The sequence below is a fragment of the Rhinopithecus roxellana genome, chromosome 4 (assembly GCF_007565055.1).
Source record: "Rhinopithecus roxellana isolate Shanxi Qingling chromosome 4, ASM756505v1, whole genome shotgun sequence".
NCBI lineage: Eukaryota > Metazoa > Chordata > Mammalia > Primates > Cercopithecidae > Rhinopithecus > Rhinopithecus roxellana.
In genome coordinates this window covers 72,378,479-72,401,339 of record NC_044552.1, presented here as the reverse complement: position 1 = coordinate 72,401,339, position 22,861 = coordinate 72,378,479, and the positions used below count along the sequence as shown (strand labels likewise).

Below are 22,861 nucleotides of genomic sequence, written 5' to 3'. Positions count from 1 at the left end.
ACCCATAAAGATAGAAACCCAAACCAGACTGCATGACTCTCTATTTATTTATTTTTTTGAGATGGAGTCTCACTCTGTCACCCAGGCTGGAGTGCAGTGGTGCGATCTTGGCTCACTGCAACCTCTGCCTTCCAGGTTCAAGCAATTCTCCTGCTTCAGCCTCCCAAGTAGCCGGGATTACAGGCTTGCACCACCACAACCAGCTAATTTTTATATTTTAGGAGAGACGAGGTTTTGCCATGTTGGCCAGGATGGTCTTGAATTCCTGACCTCAGGTGATCCACCCACCTCAGCCTCCCAAAGTGTTGGGATTACAGGCATGAGCCACTGTCCCTTGCCAGATTCTCTCTTGAGTATACCCACACTCCCCTTTCTTGAGTCGTGTACTTTTCTCTCTGCAATAAATCTCCATACTTTTGCTATTTTTGACTCATCCTTTAATTCCTTCTCCCGATGGTGTTAGGAGCCTGCTGGACACAGGGTGGGGTCGAGGTCCCACCAGCATTTGGGGACCTCCCTCAGCCCGCTGGTATCAAATTTGTATGCCTTTCTGTCCTGGTAAGTAAGCAGTAAGGAGGACGGGGCTCCAGGTGGGGAAAAACAATGAACAATTGTTCTGAGACACTGCTAGTCACAAACAACTGGTGGGCACGATGACCTCATTTGGCGCACAGCTCCCTCCCGCAAGACCCTGTAAACTTCCTTCCAGCCCCTGCTCTTTGCAGACAGCCCCTCCTCTGCTGTGCTGTCTGTTGCAACAACATATTTTCATACCTTCTGTAATAAATCTGCCTTTCTTTACCCAGAACTGTCTTGGTAAAAAACCTTGACTGCCTGAGACACTGGCCCTAGCTAGTCGCACTCATGACATTTTCTCCAATTAACCTGCCTTTTGTGAGGTGATTTTTCAGCGAACTTGCAGAGGGTGAAAAGAAAGTTTTTCCCGTGGCTCCTAGATGGTAGTATGAGTTGCAAGTTCTGTGTAATGGGACACCTGGCTGCTCCTCATGCCAGCCTCTCCAATTAAATAGTTGAGATATCTATTCATTTAATAGATATGTTGGAAGATTTATTAATTTTTTCCACAGACATCAGGACCCAGCTATGAAAGGTTTATTTTTAAGTAAACAGAACAATATGGACATAGAAAAGCATTTCAAAGAATTTTTGAATTTGGAAAAAAAAAAAAGAAATACAGTAATCTGTCTATAATTGACTATAATTGGGTGACAAAGACTCTTTCCTTTGACAAAAGCTGTAGTCAGGCTCCTCTGGGAGGTCAAGGTTTTTACCAAGAGGATTTTGGGTAAAGAAAGGCAGGTTTATTACAGAAGGTATGAAAACATATTGTTGCCTGGGGCGGCTCACTAGAGGAGGGGCTGTCTGCAAAGAGGCTGTGGGGAAGTTTTACAGGGCAGTATTGGATGGAGCTAGGTGAGTCTTCTGCTTGACTAGGCCTGACCTTGGGCCTTCCTCTGTCTTTGGAGAATCCTGTTAGAGCAAGAATCTTGCTAAGTTGGCTTGGCAAAAATCCCCCACCTTTAAGAGCTTATCACCCAGGCCTCCCTTCAGAGCAGGGTGGGGATCAGTAACTTTCCCTCCACTGATCCCCACCCTACTCTTTGGTTATACATCTCCACTTGTCATGTGGGAGTCTGAATTGAGTCCAGTCTTCCTCCCCAACTGCCAGCCCCTCTTGCAGTGGTCCCTTTATGCACTGCCATGGCCCCGCCTTGAATAAAGTCTGCCTTACCAACTTTAACAAGTGTTTAGGCACATTATTATTTTTTAACACAGGTTAGTATAATTCAATCAGAGACACAAAGATGAACCAGTATATAGTATTTGTTGCTCATATAACTGGCGGGGCAGGGGAGACAGATTTTATAACAAAATTCAAATATGCTCGTGCTACTACCCAGCTGGCAAGCTGTTTTTAGTAGATCAAACTGAAGCCTCAATTTGTTTAATTGGAACCAAGTGGAAGTATTATGTACTCTTCTGCTTGCAGGGATATTCTGAAGAGAAGTTTTTCAGAGAAGTAGTTGTGTGGAAACACATTAGTTTGTTGAGCTATTCAAAATGTAAAGGCAGTTTATGCAGCTATTTGTTATGTCTTTCTTGTTAAAGTTTCTCTTTATTGCAGTTCCTTATCAGTGAGTTTATGGTTCCCTTGCCAGAGGTTTTGTTTTCTATTATCTCTATCCTATGCAATCATCTCCAGAGTTCCCAGAGGGACTGTGGTTCCAAACTTAAAACCAACAAACAAAAACACCAACAACAAAAAAAACAACTTAAGTTTTCCCTTCTTCCTAGATGTTTTCTTAACTTGTTACTACCTTGAAAATAATGTTTTTTACAAAATTTCCTATGGTTATAACAATGGGTATTTTCACCTCTCTCCAAATACCAATCCTTAGACTTAGCTCCTTTAATTTCCTGAATTAGTACTGCAATTGGTGTTCTCTTTTTATCTGAATAACAAAGGTATTTTTTAGTCTCAAAATTATTTCTAATGAGACTTAACAGTTATTTCGGAAAAGCCTCAGTCTTCGCCCCCTTCTCTTCTTTATCTGTGTAGCTACTTCCTCCCAGGAAGAGCATATCTTTCTGAAGAATGCAATTAATTTTGTCCAAAGTAAGACACCACTCCCTTCCCCTTTTCAATTGCGTTATCTATGTATCTTTTTCAGATATGCCAAAACTGCTAAGGCAGCTGTTAAGGGTAAAATGATGAAATTTTCTTTTAAGGATGGGGGCACTGGCCTTCCTACCTTCCTCTCCTCAGGGTGTCAGGATAAACAAATCAGAATATGAGATATTTTACAATTACATGAAATATGATGAAAATCTTCCTCTTCATAGAATGCCTTAGAAACAGGATTGTACAGGTTGCACAAATGTAAGAGTTAAGTGTTACCTAACTCTAAAAGGATCTAGGATAAATCTTTTCCCCACTTCATAAAGCATATGAACATTAGACATTCAGGGAGTACCTGATAATCCGAGGGCATCACAGGTCCGCCTGAGTTTGCGCCTGAAGGCCCTAGCCGTGGCTTCTTGTTTGGGGGCACCTGGTTCAGGCCGGAGTCCTGGCTATGCTGCAATCCTGCTCCGGTGCCTCCGACCCCGGCCCCAGCCCCACCTGCGGTCCCGTTGGTCTGGGTGCTGTTCTGCTGTGGCGGGGGCGCCTGTGGAGGGGCTGCTGCCTGCTGTGGAGGGGCTGTGGGCTGCTGATGCTGGTTCTGCTGCTGTTGCTGATTCTTTTAAGGGGAAAAAAGCAAGCTTGGTATGAAACCAAATTAACAGGAACTTTCTTTAATTATTTGATATGCACATGCGGCTGCTGACCAACCTGGGGGAGCAATCTATGTGGGACACTAGAGTCATGGGGAGGACCGGAGAATGGAGCAGCCAGGGAACACAGTGTTCCCAAAGGGTAAGGCACCAAGCCCCAAACAGGACTGTCAATGAAGTTCATTTAGATTCCACAGTGATCCTCCAAATCAGTCACAGACATCTCACTGAAGGCCACAGGCACATCAGAAATACCTTTCTTATAGCTCATTAAAACAACTATAAGAAATCTTTGCAATCATGATTCTGGAAAGGCAGAGCAGTCTGGAGAGTAAGCCAATATATCCAGTTAAGAGGAAAGAACAGAGTGATGCTAGCAAAAGCCAGCCTGCATAAAGGGGTGGCAGTGACACCAAACAAACAGAAAGAGCAAGAAGTAGGAATCCGGGAGTAGAACTGGCTGTGACATACACCGGAAGCTCAGGTGTCTGTGAGCTGGTCATACTTCAAACTTCAAGGTACCTTTACAATCCCCAAACTTCCACAGAAAATAAGACACATTCAAATTTAATTAAATATTAGAAAAGGTGGTTAAATATATAGGAATTATGGAATGATACCTAAGCTATCTTTTTGCCTCCCTCACTCTTTGGAAGTGAAAGTATACAATGCAGTTTATACCTTGTCACCTTTTTCTTCAGGATCATCTTCATTAAGGAATTCTCGTTTGGGGTATGGAATCTGGCAGCCGGCAAATACACTAAAAATCATTAAAAAGAAAAAACATATCATGATCTAAAATCTGTAATATCCTTACCTTGTTAATTTAAAATTCCAATTTGTTTTTCTTCACTTATTTCCTACTCTTCATCTGTGGCTAGTGTTCAAATCTTGACTGCTGCTAGCTAGCTGACATACAGGACATAGAAGTTTCTCTATACTAACTTCATTAGCACCAAAAATAACTTAATTTGTATTTGCCTTAAGAAAAACTGCACCTCTTATAGATGAAAACACAAAGTCTATACTTGGGGGTAAAAAGGATGGAGGAGTAGAGGGGTTTTGTAGTGCAGTGGACATGCTCTGGAAGACAGATTAACTTCTGTTACCTGCTGGTTTGGCTGAATTTCTGATCCGGCCAATTGGTCTGTAAAGGTCTTACCTGTTCTCAGCTTTAGTTTTCATCGTAAAACTGACAAATGGTCGTTCCTAAAATACTTGTTTTCATTCATACCTCTCTACAGCTTTGCCTGTTTCAAAATGTGGAAGCTTTCTCTTGAGCAGTCTTTAGGTGGCATCGCTGAAAAAGTTAAATACTTCAGTAGCAAGTGCTTCCCTTGCTTTCAAACACCACGCCACCTCCTCAGCCTGGAGCAAAGGACACAGAAAAGACAGGACACATACTCTAATGTTGGCAAAGGGTCCTCCTGAAAATAGGGATCCTGCAGAGCTTGCTCCGAGGTAATTCTCTTGGTTGGATCCATGGTCAGGAGTTTCTGAAGCTAGAGTGACACACAGGAAATGCAGAGCACATGAAAAGGTTGTTTACAAGTCAACACCTTGCCTTTTGTATTCCTGTGTAACAGGATTAATATAAAATACATTTTGTATAGCTCACTGCAGATTAAGCATTCTACATACTTTTATGTGAAACTGGCAGAAATCATCAGCATTAAAGCCCTTTTAAAGTTCATTTTCTGCTGATAAATCATTTAAAGTGAAGGCTGAAAGACAAGGGTGACATCTCCACAAAAAATATTTAATTTTGCCCCAGCATCCACCAATTTCTTTTGTTTCTAAAGAGGAGGAACAGCTGAGTAAACAGAAGGCGAGAGTTGTGCTGAGAATCAGATATCAGTCTGGGAGAGAAGCACCTACCAAGAGGAACACTTTGCTGTCAGGCTTGACCTTGTGTTTCTCCATGTACTTTATGAGGCTACTGTTGGCATACCTGCAAGGACACGCACAGTCACACATCACTGGGAACACTCATCCAATTGATATTTTTAACGACAAGCTCCAAGATTGGCTTTCCTATAAGGTATGTGTTGAAGACATTGTTTTTTCTGATTAAGAAGGAACACATTACCAAATATTAGCAAATGTGTGAAGAAATAGGAACTGTCACACACAACATGAGAGTTTATACTGTTACAATCCCTTTGGGAAACAGTTATGCATTAACCATTAGTGTTGAAAATGTGTATAGCCTATGACCTAGCAACTCCATTTCTAGGCACAAACCTGAGTCAAAGGATGCTTTTGCACATGTATATCAGGATACGTGGATAAAAATGTTCTTAGCAGCCTTTTAGTAATGGCCATATATAAATATAGACAACCCAAATGTCCATCAACTGAAAAATGGGTATGTTTTTATATATTCACAGAATGGAATGTTATACAACAGTAAAAATGAATATGCGAGGTTAAGTGAGGAGAAAAAGCAAGTTGCAGAAGAAAATACATAATATATTACCATTTATAAAAAGTTGAAAGACAATAAATTGAACAATAATTTTTAGAGATACATAAACATGTGGACTAGAACTATAATAAAAACTGTGGGATGATAAACTCAGATGCAGAACACTCAGAGTCTATCCTCTGGGAGGGAGGTGGATAGGGAGATGGGGCATACAGAGTGCTGTAGTAATCTTAGTGATGTTCTAATTCTTAGGTTCAGAGGTGAGCAAAGGGGTATTCATTTTATTATTCTAAATATACTATATATGTTTTCATTATATATTCTTTCCTACATATGAAATATTTCAAATTAAAAAGGTCTAAAAATAGGTAATATATGTTCACGATAAAAAGAATTACAGAATATAGAAAGTATAAGGAAGAACATTAAAATCACTCATAATCAAGCCACTCAGTGACCAAAAAACCACTGACAAAATGTTTATAATGTCCCTTTGGCGTTTTGTGTGTGTGTGGCATATACATACATGGTATAAACACAGGAATTTTTGCTTTGATTTTATAAAATTGGAATCCTACTATAAAAATTATCTTAGCTTTTTAATATTGTTCCATAAACATTTTCCCTTGTCAAATACTCTTCAAACTTATTATTTTGAGTGTCTGCCTATCTCCTACTGGTACGGGTATTACTCGTTTCATAATAACTGTGGCATACAAGTCGTTATAGCTAAATCTGATATGCATGGCAGGGAGCCGATACTGCCTAGCAGATGAGACTCAGAGATCCCTACTAGATCCTGATTCAGTCATTCACCAATTGTGTGACCTTGGGCAAGTTAGTTAACCTCTATGAAAGCCTTAGGTTCCGAATCTGAAAAGTGGAAACTGTAATTATACCTACCCTATAGATTTGCTAGGAAGATCTTATGAAAAAATGTCGGTAAAGGGTTTAGCACCACCCTGGTATATAAGAAGTACTCGTCTATTTGTAGTAGCTCTGATTACTTCCACAGGATAAATTCCAGGAATTATCAGGTCAAAGGGCATGCACATTTTAAAGTCTTTTTTAAAGAGCTATTTATGACAAACCCACAGCTAATATCATACTGAATGGGCAAAAACTGGAAAAATTCCCTTTGAAAACTGGCACAAGACAGGGATGCCCTCTCTCACCACTCCTATTCAACATAGTGTTGGAAGTTCTGGCTAGGGCAATCAGGCAAGAGAAAGAAATCAAGGGTATCCAGTTAGGAAAAGAAGAAGTCAAATTGTCCCTGTTTGCAGATGACATGATTGTATATTTAGAAAACCCCATCGTCTCAGCCCAAAATCTCCTTAAGCTGATAAGCAACTTCAGCAAAGTCTCAGGATACAAAATTAATGTGCAAAAATCACAAGCATTCTTATACACCAGTAACAGACAAGCAGAGAGCCAAATCAGGAATGAAATTCCATTCACAATTGCTTCAAAGAGAATAAAATACCTAGGAATCCAGCTTACAAGGGATGTAAAGGACCTCTTCAAGGAGAACTACAAACCACTGCTCAGTGAAATAAAAGAGGACACAAACAAATGGAAGAACATACCATGCTCATGGATAGGAAGAATCAATATCGTGAAAATGGCCATACTGCCCAAGGTTATTTATAGATTCAATGCCATCCCCATCAAGCTACCAATGAGTTTCTTCACAGAATTGGAAAAAACTGCTTTAAAGTTCATATGGAACCAAAAAAGAGCCCGCATTGCCAAGACAATCCTAAGTCAAAAGGACAAAGCTGGAGGCGTCACGCTACCTGACTTCAAACTATACTACAAGGCTACAGTAACCAAAACAGCATGGTACTGGTACCAAAACAGAGCTATAGACCAATGGAACAGAACAGAGTCCTCAGAAAAAATACCGCACATCTACAGCCATCTGATCTTTGACAAACCTGAGAGAAACAAGAAATGGGGAAAGGATTCCCTATTTAATAAATGGTGCTGGGACAACTGGCTAGCCATAAGTAGAAAGCTGAAACTGGATCCTTTCCTTACCCCTTATACGAAGATTAATTCAAGATGGATTAGAGACTTAAATGTTAGACCTAATACCATAAAAACCCTAGAAGAAAATCTAGGTAGTACCATTCAGGACATAGGCATGGGCAAGGACTTCATGTCTAAAACACCAAAAGCAACGGCAACAAAAGCCAAAATTGACAAATGGGATCTAATTAAACTAAAGAGCTTTTGCACAGCAAAAGAAACTACCATCAGAGTGAACAGGCAACCTACAGAATGGGAGAAAATTTTTGCAACCTACTCATCTGACAAAGGGCTAATATCCAGAATCTACAAAGAACTCAAACAAATATACGAGAAAAAAACAAACAACCCCATCAAAAAGTGGGGAAAGGATATGAACAGACATTTCTCAAAAGAAGATATTCATACAGCCAACAGACACATGAAAAAATGCTCATCATCACTCGCCATCAGAGAAATGCAAATCAAAACCACAATGAGATACCATCTCACACCAGTTAGAATGGCAATCATTAAGAAGTCAGGAAGCAACAGGTGTTGGAGAGGATGTGGAGAAATAGGAACACTTTTACACTGTTGGTGGGATTGTAAACTAGTTCAACCATTATGGAAAACAGTATGGCAATTCCTCAAGGATCTAGAACTAGATGTACCATATGACCCAGCCATCCCACTACTGGGTATATACCCAAAGGATTATAAATTATTCTACTACAAAGACACATGCACACGTATGTTTATTGCGGCACTATTCACAATAGCAAAGACTTGGAATCAACCCAAATGTCCATCTGTGACAGACTGGATTAAGAAAATGTGGCACATATACACCATGGAATACTATGCAGCCATAAAAAAGGATGAGTTTGCGTCCTTTGTAGGGACATGGATGCAGCTGGAAACCATCATTCTTAGCAAACTATCACAAGAAGAGAAAACCAAACACCGCATGTTCTCACTCATAGGTGGGAACTGAACAATGAGATCACTTGGACTCGGGAAGGGGAACATCACGCACTGGGGCCTATTATGGGGAGGGGGGAGGAGGGAGGGAGTGCATTGGGGAGTTATACATGATATAAATGATGAATTGATGGGTGCTGACGAGTTGATGGGTGCAGCACACCAACATGGCATAAGTTTACATATGTAACAAACCTGCACGTTATGGACATGTACCCTAGAACTTAAAATATAATTAAAAAAATAATAAAAATAAAAAAATAAAAATAAAAATAAAAATAGAGATAGGGTCTAACTATGTTGCCCAGGCTAGTTTCAAACTCCTGGGCTCAAGATCTTCCCGACTCAGCCTCCCAAAGTGTGGGGATTAAAGGCATGAGTGAGCCACTGTGCCTGGCCAGAATGTCCATTTTATTGTACCCTTGCCAACAAGGTACCATACAATGTTAAATGAAAATTACTAGTTTAGTTTTGGGTGTTTAAAGAATTTACAGAACATTCAGGTTGGGATTCCATAAGGCAATCAGATGAATGATTTTGAAACTTGGAAAAGTGAACTGAGTAAGATACATATTGGGAGTTATCCACATAATTGATGGTAAATTGTGGCCATCAAAATCATGATATCTGACTGGGAAAGTATCCAGAGTGAGAAGAGAGCCCAGGATAGAACCTTGATATTAGCACTGTCCTTAAGAGATGGATACAGGCAAAGGACCCCACCAAGGATTGTGAGAAAAAGGGGTCAGAAATGATCAATGCCATTCTCTATTGCTCTTAATGATGTCTGCTTTTGTTCCTATAAGCCATCCTGTCCTAAAATTTTCCTGGTAAGTTGCCAATAGAGAAGCTCTTCCACAATTTTCGGTAGGTGTGCATATTTATAACAAACACTTCACATGCCATCACCCTTAATCTCATTTCTGCTCAAAGTAAATGCCTTCATCAGTTTGTTTTACTCATATTCCAAGCCACATGTTCTTCCTTCTGCCAGCCTTCTAGGTTTCCTAGTCCAGCATATCAGTTACCAGTCATTACTCAGATAAAAATAAAACCACAGCTGTGGTCTTGAACGGAGACCTTTATTCATGCTAAAACATAACAGACATAAACTACCTATTGACCCTTACAGTCTTAAAAGTTTTTAATACTGCAGCCTAAACCTGAACTATATATGTTAATGGTATCTGGAATACCTTTTTTAAATCACAGGCATAATTAGTATGCTAAAATCTCAGTTTCTAGTTTAAATAACAATCTACATATGTTTTTTAAAAATATTAACTATTCTCATTGAAATTACTACCTACAATTAATGTGCACTATGGTTTGAATGTTTATGTCCCCTCCAAAATTCCTGTTGTTGAAACTTAATTCCCAATGCAACAGTATTAGAAGATAAGGTCTTCCAGAATTGAGGGCTTTGCTTTCAGGAGTGGGATTAATGCCTTGTAAAAGAGGCATCACACAGCATCTGCCCCTTTTTGCCCTTCTACCTATGTGAGGACACAGCAACAAGGCACCACCTTGGAAGCAGAAAACAACCTTCATGGGACTCCAAACATGCCAGTGCCTTGACCTTGGACTTTCCAGCCTCAAGGCCTGGGAGAAAACAAATTTCTGTTGTTTATAAATTACCCAGTCTAAGGTATTTTTTTACATCAGCACAAAAAGACTAGGACTGTGTGGAATTACTTACGTTGTTCTTCTAAAGTCTTTTTGAAGTGTGGGATATTCTGGCATCTTTCTAATATCTTCCCAGTCTTTATCTTACAAAAAAATTAAATATTGTTATAGAAAATAATGTGTTAATTTAAAATCTCCTAATTATGTCAGTTTATAAATATACATTAAATTTTGCTTTTGAGAAGAAATGATTTTGAAATATGACTCAAAATATGACTTTAAAAAGGAAAATAAATTACCTGCAGGAAACCCCATGACACTAAATATCCGATCCAGTTGATCATGATGAAATGGATTGCTTGTTTTTATATCTTCCTGACGACAGTGAAATATAGGTTCTGAAGTCAACAATTCAGCAAATATACAACCTATTGCCCATATATCTAGGAAGGAAGAAACATAAGTTTTTGTATATATTTCCTTGGTTATAATTCCTAGATATAATCCCAGCCTACTTATAAAAATACTTTTCAGTAAATCAATATACAAAGTACAATAAGTGCATTAAGAAAACATTATTGTACTTTGTATTTTAACATATGTGTGGGTATGTGTGTGTATATATGTATGTATACATATGTGTGTGTGTATATATATATATGACATGAAATAGCTATATCATCATGTAACAGATTGAAAGTCAAATAATAAAAAACATTTACTTGTAAATTTTCTGATGACAATAAACAGGTTAAGTCAATTTAGCAAAAAACAAAGTCTTTAGATTTAGGCAAAGGTCTTTCTAACCACTTTTTTTGTTGTTGTTTTTGGGGTCTCTGTCACCCAGGCTGGAGTACAGTGCTGTAATCATGGCTCCCTGAAGCCTTAAACTCCTGGGCTCAAGCAATCCTCCTGCCTTAGCCTCCAGAGTAGTTGAGACTATGAGTGTGTGCCACTGTACTTGGCTAAGTTTTTAATTGTTTTATAGAGACAAGGTCTCACCATATCTAACCACTGTGAATAATTTGATCATTAAAGTATTCAATTGATAATCTAATACCAGGCATAATACTCAGATCTGATATACTGAAACAATATCATCATCAGACATGGTGATGTAATTCTTTTAAAGCCATCCAATGTATAATGATAGAGCAGAATTTACAAGTTTTGAGTCTAGACAGACTGTATAGACCACATAAAAGAACTGGGGAGGATGGGCGCGGTGGCTCATGCCTGTAATCCCAGCACTTTGGGAGGCCGAAGTGAGTGGATCACTTGAGGTCAGGAGATTGAGACCATCCTGACCAACATGGCGAAACCCTGTCTCTATTAAAAATACAAAAACTAGGCCGGGCGCGGTGGCTCAAGCCTGTAATCCCAGCACTTTGGGAGGCCGAGACGGGTGGATCACGAGGTCAGGAGATTGAGACCATCCTGGCTAACGTGGTGAAACCCCGTCTCTACTAAAAAATACAAAAAACTAGCCGGGCGAGGTGGCGGGCGCCTGTAGTCCCAGCTACTCGGAAGGCTGAGGCAGGAGAATGGCATAAACCCGGGAGGCAGAGCTTGCAGTGAGCTGAGATCCGGCCACTGCACTCCAGCCTGGGTGACAGAGCGAGACTCCGTCTCAAAAAAAAAAAAAAAAAAAACTTAGCCGGGTGTGGTGGCACGCGCCTGTAGTCCCAGTACACAGGAGGTAGATGCAGAAGAATCGCTTGAATCCAGGAGGCAGAGGTTGCAGTGAGCTGAGATTGCATCACTACACTCCACCCTGGGCAACAGAGCAAGCCTCTGTCTCAAAAAATAAAATAAAAGAACTGGGGAAAAAACTTTTGTCTCAAAGACTACTAGCTTCAGCTTTTTCAACAAATTGCTCTAGAAGCTCATAAATAATACTATATATAGTACTGCATGACATAGATCTTACTTAAATATATTCACTTACATGCTACCCCACATCCACCCCACCCCTCCGGATAAAGTTAGGCATCTTTAGAAGTTTTATTAACTATCTAAAATCACCAGTTATAGATTATTCTATTAAAATTTACACACTGAAAGACTGCAGCTTATATTCTGAGACTACAATATTATATTCACAATGCTTTGACAAACGTATAAGTGAATTAACTTTTGTGAGACTTGACCACTTAAATGCCATTTAGTAAATATTTTTTAAAAAGAAGACAGTCTCTGTGTGGTGGCTCACACCTGTAATCCCAGCACTTTGGGAGGCTGAGGCAGGCGGATAACCTGAGGTAAGGAGTTCTGACCAACACGGTAAAACCTTGCCTCTACTAGAAACACAAAATTAGCTGGGTGTGGTGGCCCATGCCTGTAATCCCAGCTACTTGGAAGGCTGAGGCAGGAGAATTGTTTGAACCTGGGAGGTGGAAGTTGTAGTGAGTGGAGATCGCGCCACTGCACTCCAGCCTGGGCAACAAGAGAGAAACTCCATCTCAAATAAATAAATAAATAAATAAAATAAAAGATAAAAATTCAAAAACTATGGTATAGGCCGGGCACGGTGGCTCACACTTGTAATCCCAGCACTTTGGGAGGCCAAGGCAGGTGGATCGCTTGAGGCCAGGAGTTCGAGGCCATCCTGGCCAACACGATGAAACCCCATCTCTACTAAAAATACAAAAATTAGCCAGGTGTGGTGATGTACGCCTGTAGTCTCAGCTACTTGGGAGGTTGAAGCAAGAGAATCCCTTGAACCCAGGGGGCGGAGGTTGCAGTGACTCAAGATCACACCACTGCACTCCAGCCTGGGTGACAGAGCAAAACACCATCTCAGAAAAAACAAAAAACTATGGTATAGGGATAAAAAGGTACTGTGTTTAGTAGCCTATTAAATATGGGAATCACATTCTGCGATGAGCTAAACAAGGAAAAAGGTTAATTACACTATTCCTTCCTCATCCAAGTTTTTGCCCTCCGGTTTCAGTTACCTGCAGTCAACCACTGCAGTTCGAAAATACTAAATGGAAAATTCCAGAAATAAACAATTTATAAGTTTTAAATTGTGTACCATTCTGAGCAGTGTGATGAAATTTCATGCGATGCTTTCCATCTTCCCGGGATGTGAATCATCCCTCTGTTCATCCACACTGTATACTCACTACCTGCTGGTTAGTCACTTAGTGGTCGTCTGGGTTATCAGATCAAAGAAACAGTATATACAGGGTTTGGTGCTATCTGCAGTTTCAGGCATCCCCTGGGGGGGTCTTGGAACATATTCCCACCTGATAAGTGAGGACTACTGTATATCCATTAGCTAGAAGACATATCAGAATGCTCTCTCCTGAAATGAACTGCCAAATGGAAAAATCCATACAGTAATGTCTTATTTGACTGCATTCAGGTACAGTTTCCTTCCACATAATTTAGCCTTAAGGATAATGGAAACATATTCCTTCAACAACCATTTTTTAATTACACCATTGCCTGCCACCATAAGAGGCTATAAAACACAATGTAATCCTCCTTAATGATGCAGCAAGGTCATCATCATGATGAACATCCATCACTACAGAGTAGAATAATAATACTGCTCAGTGTCCATTTCTGAATTCTTTTCTCTTTCTCATGTCATATTGGTTGTCACTCTTCCCCCTGATATGGCTGCCTCTGATGGTCCCATCTCTCTTCCTCATTACTGCCTCTACTATGCAGTCTACCAGGACTACTACTGCATATGCCTGGTCACGCCAATTCCTGGTTTGTCCTCCATCCAAAGGACAAGAGCCAGGGTCTTGAGTTCCCAGTGAACTGCTAAGATAAGAAACCTCAGATAGCAGATGGCAATAAATTCAAAGGGTTTCTGCCTCCTATTAGCCTATAATTTCAAAAGGCCATCTGGCTCCTGCACCATCTGTAGCTACTTTTCAGGTTTCTTTCCTCTATCAATGACTTGTTCTCCTGACACACACATACACACACCCACCCCAACACTGCTGCCACCATCACTGCCACTCCCCTCCCTCACTAAATGTCACTCCATAAACCTCCACTGATATCAAATAATCAAACTCTCTTTTTTCTATGCCCTGAATCAAAGCACTCATTTCTTTTTTCTTTTTTCGACAGAGACTTGCCCTGTCGCCCAGGCAGGTGGGCAGTGGTGTGCTATCGGCTCACTGCAACCTCTGCCTCCTGGATTCAAGCAGTTCTCTCACCTCAGCCTCCTGAGTAGCTGGGATTACAGGTGTGTGCCACCACGGCCGGCTAATTTTTGTATTTTTGGTAGAGACAGGAATTCACCACATTGGCCAGGCTGGTCTTGAACTCCTGACCTCAAGTGATCCATCTGCCTCGGTCTCCCAAAGTGCTGGGATTACAGGCATGAGGCACCTTGCCTGGCCCTAAGTACTCATTTCTAACATGGACCATGTAAGGAGAAGAGTATGAAAAAGTGAGTAAGTATGTACCTATAAATGTCTATTAACATATTTGAAGCCCTAAGATAACTGATTTGGGTATTATTCTTTCTTTCTGTCTTAACTTTCTCCTACCTTCTATCCAGAATGGGTAATCAGGAACTGACTAAAATTAGAAATTAGTGATTATGTTTTTATCTTTAAGCGGTAAATTTCATTTACTGAGCAAGTAAGTTACAAGCCAGTTAAAATTCAATTTCATTTTTCCTTACCCTGAGGAATAAGAAGTATAATTGGTTTTCAATTCATATCTAATACATTTATTTTTAAAAAGCATCTATTTTCATTTCAACAAGAGAAAAGTAAATCAGAAAATATTCATAAAACTGTGCTTCTCAGAGTGTGGGCTCGCAAAGTATATGGGTCACGCACAACAGAATCACCTACCTAAGGGCATGGACCTGCTGTGTTAGATTCTCTGAGAGTGGGACAGACATTGGTGGGGAGTCATTTAGCTTAACAGAAGGTTTTGACTGAATGTGCCTTTTCCTAATGGAAATCTCCCTTCTAGATATAGACTGTCCTAGTGTTTGGATTAAGCCTAAGGCATATGGATTTCTGCGGAGACTGCATCCTCTTCTCCCTTCCTCGTGCCCTGGGTTATCTGTCATTAACCTGTTTTAAGGCATCACCTGTTACTTTCAACTAACACTCTTTCCTTCCCTGGCTTACTTTCAGTCTCTTCCTATCCTCTGGTTCCTTCTGAGGTTGTCTAAGGGATTTGACTGTTTTCAACAGTGGGTAAGGAGAGACCTAAATGACAGAAAAAACAAACTTACAATTCTAAAAGTCTCAAAAATACAGCTCCATAGTAAAAATCACTGGTTAGAACGTACACAGGCAGGCTCTGGTGTTAGCTCCTCACTCTCAGGGCTATTCCATCCCTTCCATTGCTGTCCGTAGTTCTTTCCTCACCTTTTGCAGACAGCTGCCATTGCCCACTGATGACACCCGGCCTTGGTAGCCTCTGCTCTGCTGCCTTACCAGAGGCCCAGCTGCACAGGTAAGGGTCTGCTGTCACTCTCACATTCCTCTACTGTCAAACACATACCAGTCTACTCAGAGGATTTTTCACTATTTTAACAAAACTATTCACAGCAGTATTTATCAGTAATTTACAATGTCCCAGCACTGTACTAGAGTCTCTGTCTCTGGACAAAATCTAAATGAGCTCTGGTGTCCGAGTTTTGCAGAAATCAGACGTCTTGATGAATGAGGACTTACTATATTTTAATTTTTGTTTTCTTTCTTTAACCCATGAGGCTAATTATCGGTCTAATCTTTCCAAATGTGAGAATTTCCTTTGCAGCTCTTTGGATGTCACCAGGTTTTTCATAAGCTTGTTTAGCAGAGAAAGGATTGTGCTTGTCTATTTTTAATAACTTTATACTTGCAGTGCCTTTATTAAATAGAATTCAACAAAAGCAGCTAAAGGTAGCCAAAACTGATATGCGACTAATGCCAGTAAACAGAAAATTCAATAAGGAAAATTTAAAGAAATATACTTAGGAAATTTGGATACCTTGTAGAACTAGCCCTTCTAACAGCTACAATGTACTCTGCCCTACTCTCTTCTTTTCCTTCCTTTAAAGAAATCTCTAGGTTTGAGGAGGGTCAGCTCCTAATGACTCCCTCCATTCGCAGCGGGGCGGCTGAGGATACTGCAGTCACCAGGTAGCAAATCTCTGAAGCCACCGTTCCGAGGCAGACTTTAAATCCTACAGAGAGTGTGTTTACAACAGATTTTCTTACTCAGTTTTTTTTAACTTGATGAGATGGCAAGATGCTGAGCACAGCTAATCTACCCAGACTCTATTTCCTACCTTAATGGAGAAACTGCCATTCTCATAACTGTAATGGCAAGACAGAAAGATTAGTTATATTGCTTCGTGCTTAAACGATGTGATTAACTTTTCCCCAAATAGAAGGGGTTCTTTCCAATACTGCACTACTCCTGTTTTTGTTTTTCATTTTGTGAAGAAAACAATTCTAAACTTCTCTCCAGTTCTTCTGATCAGCAGCTACTAAGTACAAAATAAAATATGCATGTTATTGTTTCCATAGCAACTCAACAGGATCAGATACTGATACTTCTATTCTCTGAAAGAAAATGCTTTCTTCTTTTAAAATAACCATATTCTCCTATACAGTTAAGAATCCAAATCTACCAGAAATCTAGGAATATAGAATAGGACTTTTACAAAAATGTATAAAATGGTTTTTATCAAGTAGCTTTATTATTATACCATTTTATATTTATGATCGTTAGATGCCAAGATAGTAAATCATTTTAGACCAACTTACCAATGGCCTTTGTATAATGCCTTGCACCAAGCAAAAGTTCTGGAGCCCGATACCAAAATGTCACAACTACTGGATCCAAATCTGCTAGTGGCTTTAGAGGAGAATTGAATAATCTGGCAAAACCCATGTCAGCTAAAAAAATAAAATAAATTAACATAAAATTCAGTTTGATTGTTTCTCACCCTTTTGGCTAAGATCAAGTGTAAAATTCAGTTTGACATGCATTATTAGAACCATGCAAGGTTGACAATAGCTGCTGACCTTATAAAGCAATCCTTTTCCTCCCTTTTTAACCAGAGGTCTACACCAAGTACCAGAAAGGAATTACTTCATTTACCTTTATTATCTACCATCAGAAGTAGATACTATTATTGTGCCTGTTTTACTGATGAAGAAATTGAAGCTTAAAGATATTCTGGGCTGGCGTGGTGGCTCATGCCTATAATCCCAGCACTTTGGGAGGCCGAGGCGGGCGGATCACCTGAGGTCAGGAGTTAGGGACCACCTGCACAACATGGCGAAACACCATCTCTACTAAAAATACAAAAATTAGCTGGGCATGGTGGTGCACGCCTGTAATCCCAGCTACTTGGGAGGCTGAGGCAGGAGAACTGCTTGAACCCAGGAGGCGGAGGTTGCAGTGAGCCGAGATCACACCACTGTACTCCAGCCGGGGTGACAGAGTGAGACTCCATCCCCCGCCCCCCCAAAAAAGATATTCTGATTTGCCTAAGGTCACACAGCTAGTAAGTGCAGAGGCAGAATTAGAATCCAGGTCTGACTTCAGATTCCTGGCTTTCACAGACAGTTATAAAAACGTTCTTAAGTGTTTCTCAAATATAAAACAATTCAAAAGTCTCCCTGATTAATGATGACTTCTGTATGCTTATACATCTAAAAACGGACTGTGGCCAGGTACAGTGGCTCACGCCTCTAATTCCACCACTTTGGGAGGCTGAGGCGGGAGGATCATGAGGTCAAGAAATCAAGACCATCTGGCCAACATGGTGAAACTCCATCTCTACTAAAAATACAAAAATCAGCTGGGTGTGGTGGCGTGCACCTGTAGTCCCAGCAACTCAGGAGGCTGAGGCAGGAAAATCACGTGAACCCAGGAGGCAGAGGTTGCAGTGAGCTGAGACTGTGCCACTGCACTTCAGCCTGGGTGACAGAGCAAGACTGTCTCAAAACAAACAAGAGACAGAGCAAGACTCTGTCTCGAAACAAACAAACAGACAAACAAAACCTGACTATGTCTTAGTTCAGTGTGTGCTGCAGCCAGATCCAACAAACTCACAAGAGCTGATATATACACATCTTTTCCCAATTCTGCATTCAATGACAGCATACTGGTGATTTGGAATTGGCTATGGTAGAAGTATCTACAACATGGAAAACAGCAAATGCTACAAATTGGGACATTTTTTGCTCCAGAGAGCCAGTTGCTGAATGGTAATCAGCACATCACATGCATGTTTTCAAGAATATACACAGAACACATAAAAGATAATTTGTTGTAATTCAGCATTTAACAAAGCTCTAAACCAAAGCTAATCAGTTGAAATATTAGGGGTATATAAAAGTAGTAAAAAAAAATTACTACTGCAATAAGATCCTGGAAACTAATTTTCTTAAGATATCATAAATAACAAATACCTTTTATCTACAAAGTCCTTTGCAGTTTACAAATGGCTTTCATATACATCATATTTCACCTCATTGAATCCTCATAAGAATACTGGTTTAATCAGTATTTTGCTCCCTATTTCAGAGATGAAGAATCTAAGGCCCAAAGCAGTTAAATGACTTGTCTATGGTTACAGGGATAGTCAATAAAGATGCCAGTACTCAAACAAAAACCATTTTATAATTTAGGAGTTACCTTCTTAACTACTAAATCTGACATCCAACAAATTATACACATGATAATTGCAAGTCACAAAGGCAAAGTCACAAGAATAAGCCTCTGTAATTTCAATACATAATATATATAACAAATTTTGATAGTATAAGGGGCCCCAGTGTACTATAAAATGCATAAATGCACATAAAATTTTCAACCACAGAGTGTCATTTAATCTAAAACTAATGTGCTATGGTATAACATACATTAAAATTGTAATTTACATTTACATAGCAGAATAGGCAAAACATCTTTTTAATTTATAGAAAGTTTGGGTTTTTGTTTTGTTGTGTTTCTGTTTTGAGATGGGGTCTCACTCTGTTGCCCAGGCTGGAGTGCTGTGGCGGCATATCAGCTCACTACAACCTCTACCTCCTAGGTTCAAGTGATTCTCCTGCCTCGGCCTCTCTAGTAGCTGGGATTACAGGCACGTGCTACCACACCTGACTAATTTTTGTATTTTAGCAGAGATGGGGTTTCACCATGTTGGCCAGGCTGGTCATGAACTCCTGACCTCAAGTGATCTGCCTGCCTCAGCCTCCCAAAGGGCTGGGATTACAGGCATGAGCCACTGCGCCCAGCCTGTAGTGATTCTGTTTCTTTGGATTTTGAATAATTTGTAAGACTGTTTTGAGAATGCTTTGGAGTATCTAGCTCTTAAAAACTAAAGCTATCCAAAGGAAGCCTGTGCTGATGCCTACTCTTTTTAAACTACATGTCCCTATACCAAACAAAAATATTCAAGTTCATTCTACCAATATTACACCTATTATTCTACAATATTACACAATATTCAAGGCACTGCTTTATATATTTAATAAATGCTAATTGTTGTTGATGACAAAGTAATATGATGGAATGCTGTTTCATCCACTGAAAAACATTTTAAAGTGAAGTTAGCTAAAGCCAGTATTTCTCCCGTTATTCTCTACCTCCTAAGTTTTACCTAAGCCTCATATATTCACTCACAGATGAAATCAAGGCCAGAAGGAAAAAATAGATACTTTTAAAAACAATTCCCATGTATTTTATGAACTTTAAAAGAGTTTCAAACTACTTTTCAAATAATTACTAATTTAGACAAAAGGTAATCAGCCTAAAGATTACTGTAACAGTTGACTTTCTAAAATTACACATGGATGAAATTGTTCCAGTTCACGGATAAGGGTAGTAAAATTCTGGTGTGGGTACTAATTAGCATCAAATGATGAAACGCAGCAACAAACAAGGTCTACCACTAAGGAACTTACATGAAGGTGAGATGACAAAATATACAGAGTAGAAGCAAAAAAGTGATAAGTACTGTGAGAATAAAGGAAGTTGTTACCGGTTTCTACTAGATGCTAAGTTCCCTGGGGGAAGGTGTATTTCTCCTTTATTATGTTATCTGGAACAATGTACAATAAACATTTGTAAAAGCAGACTAAATTGAAAGTGGGACTTGGGCTGGATCCTGAAGGATGAATTATTTTGAACAGCAAAGGAGGAAGGCAATAAGCATTTTAGGTAAGGCCTGGGAAGTTTTTAGGTTGCTGAGAATGGGAAGGCTCAGATATAGCAAAGGGCAAAATGTGTTTTCCATGCAACTATCCTTTTCTTACCCACTCCCTTGTCCCACCACCGCCCCCTGGATATGGAGTCTTGCTCTGTTGTCCAGGCTGGAGTGCAGTGGTGCTATCTCGGCCCACTGCAACCTCCGCCTCCTGGGTTCAAGCGATTCTCCTGCCTCAGCCTCCCAAGCAGTTGGGATTACAGGCACGCACCACCACGCCCAGCTAATTTTTGTATTTTCAGTAAAGACGGGGTTTCACCATGTTGGCCAGATGGTCTCCATCTCTTGATCTCGTGATATGCCTGCCTTGGCCTCTCAAAGTGCTGGGATTACAGGCATGAGCCACCGTGCCCAGCCCAACTATCCTTTTCTTTTAAGCCAAAAAAGAACACTGTATCAAACCATTAGGCATAGGCATCAGCATTACTAATGTTTAAAAAAAAAATAGTGGCTACTAAAACAAAATTTAAAATCCATTTAATAAACTATCTTGACTGTCCACTAGATCTTTATCATTAATTATTTCTTATTTTTAACCCTGGTTTTATCCCTAATCTTGGTAGAATTACAATCTTAAAACTCTTAATAGTGAGGTAACTAAGTGGGCCGGCCAGAGTACAGAATTTTATGTTAAGGAGTACTAAGAGAAGCAATTAGATTTGGGTGACTGGGAGAAAGGTGACGAATGGAATAAACAAGGGGAAAACAAGATGATGATGATGAATTTGGTTTGGGACAATGGAGGGTAAGTTACCAGCAAGATATCCAAATGGAAATAAAGACTTCAGCTAGGGTGAGAGATTAGACTCTGGTATCAAGATCTTAGAATCATTTTCATAAATCCATGATCCTGAGGCCACAACTTATCAATTTCCTAAAGAAGTAATTTTAGAGAGAGGCCATGTCCTAAGCCAGTGCCTGGAAACAACAGGTTAGTAGGAGTAAGAGGCAAGAATGAATAAAATGCAAAGTCACAGCAAAAGTGGGAGGCAGAAAAATTGAATTACGGTATGTCATATAGACCAAGGGAGAAAACACCCTCAAAGCCAGACCATCAGAAGAACAAATGGTTTACTGCAGTAAAGGAGAAAGGTGATTAATACAGGCCATTTGATTTGGTAAGGTAGAGGTCACAGGTGTCCTTTTAGAGAGGACTTTTGATAGAGGGATGCAATTAGAGGCCAAATTATAACAAATTAGAGTAAGTAGAACATCATGGGTTCTAAAAGTAGAGGAACAAAAAGGGAAATGAATAGAACAAGTGCTAAAGAAAACAAGATAGATACAAGATTTATTTTAAATTGGGAAGAAGATGATGAAGGTTTAAAGGTGAAAAAGAGAAACTTGAGAAGGGGAAAATGGCAGTACTATGAGGAGTTTAATTAAGGTAGGAAGACATTTAGAAGCTACGAAGGGCACTAGTAGATAGGACTTAGGAAGGGAAAGTCTCTCTTTCATAGAGGCTGTCTCAAGGGCAGGGCTGTACAGCCAAAGAGTAGAGGTCAGTGAGGTCACACCAGACAGCTCTGATATCACTACGCAGGGATGTTTGTAGGGAAAGAGCCTCAGGACTTGGAATTCAAGTTCTAGCTTTGACAGGCTGAGGAAGCTACAACCTCTCTAAATATTGTCTTCCTTATCTTCAGAGAGTGGTTGTGTAAAATAAATGAGGTAACATATGAAAGTACCTATTGCAATGTATAGTAAACTGTTCATTTTACTGTCTCTCACAGAAGAGACCATCCTTTACCTCCCTTTCACCTGTATCTGGCAAAAAATAGGAACTCAATAAATGCCTCTAAGAAAAGGTGTGCAAGAGTAAAATAAAAGTAGAGACAAGTGAGAAAGTATGGTGGAAGTGGAGGAGGGAAGAGAAAGAAAGCTACCAGCTACTTAATTAACATCAAACTTTTGAATGAATCTGATAATCTCAGCAAATTTAGGATAGAAGTGTTTAAAGAAAAGGGTTGGTTTAGAACAGCTTCTTTAGCAACTGGGCTAGGGAGTTAACTGAAGAAGTAGAAAACCAAACAGCAGGGCAGGCTTGAAATAGGGCAGCATGAATTTGTAGCGGGTCAAGTGAACACAATTCTGCATCACCTTTAGCATGGTATATTCTAATAGCAAAGAAATCAGGCTGATGAATACATTTTAACATATTTCTAAAAAGCATTCAACTTTCAATAAATATAATTTCTAGTAAAAGAAATTAGAATAGGCTGGGCGTGGTGACTCATGCCTGTAATCCCAGCACTTTGGGAGGCCAAGGCAAGCAGATCACCTGAGGTTGGGAGTTGAAGACCAGCCTG

At 39.9% G+C, this 22,861-nt stretch overlaps 1 protein-coding gene across 4 annotated transcripts in view; it reads right to left on the bottom strand.

Annotated features, from left to right (window-relative positions):
* Nucleotides 1-22,861, bottom strand: part of CDK19 (cyclin dependent kinase 19) — a 213,432-nt gene that overhangs the window by 8,090 nt on the left and 182,481 nt on the right. For 3 of the 4 annotated variants that reach the window (XM_010366023.2, XM_030929064.1, XM_030929065.1), the window contains 7 exons: nt 17,098-17,229; nt 10,648-10,791; nt 10,422-10,491; nt 5,176-5,248; nt 4,702-4,799; nt 3,979-4,057; nt 2,997-3,263 (listed from right to left, as the gene is read on the bottom strand). In XM_010366023.2, the coding sequence (XP_010364325.1) occupies nt 2,997-3,263; nt 3,979-4,057; nt 4,702-4,799; nt 5,176-5,248; nt 10,422-10,491; nt 10,648-10,791; nt 17,098-17,229 (863 nt within the window). The remainder of the gene's footprint in view (nt 1-2,996; nt 3,264-3,978; nt 4,058-4,701; nt 4,800-5,175; nt 5,249-10,421; nt 10,492-10,647; nt 10,792-17,097; nt 17,230-22,861) is intronic. The other variant, XM_010366024.2, reaches the window with a different exon arrangement.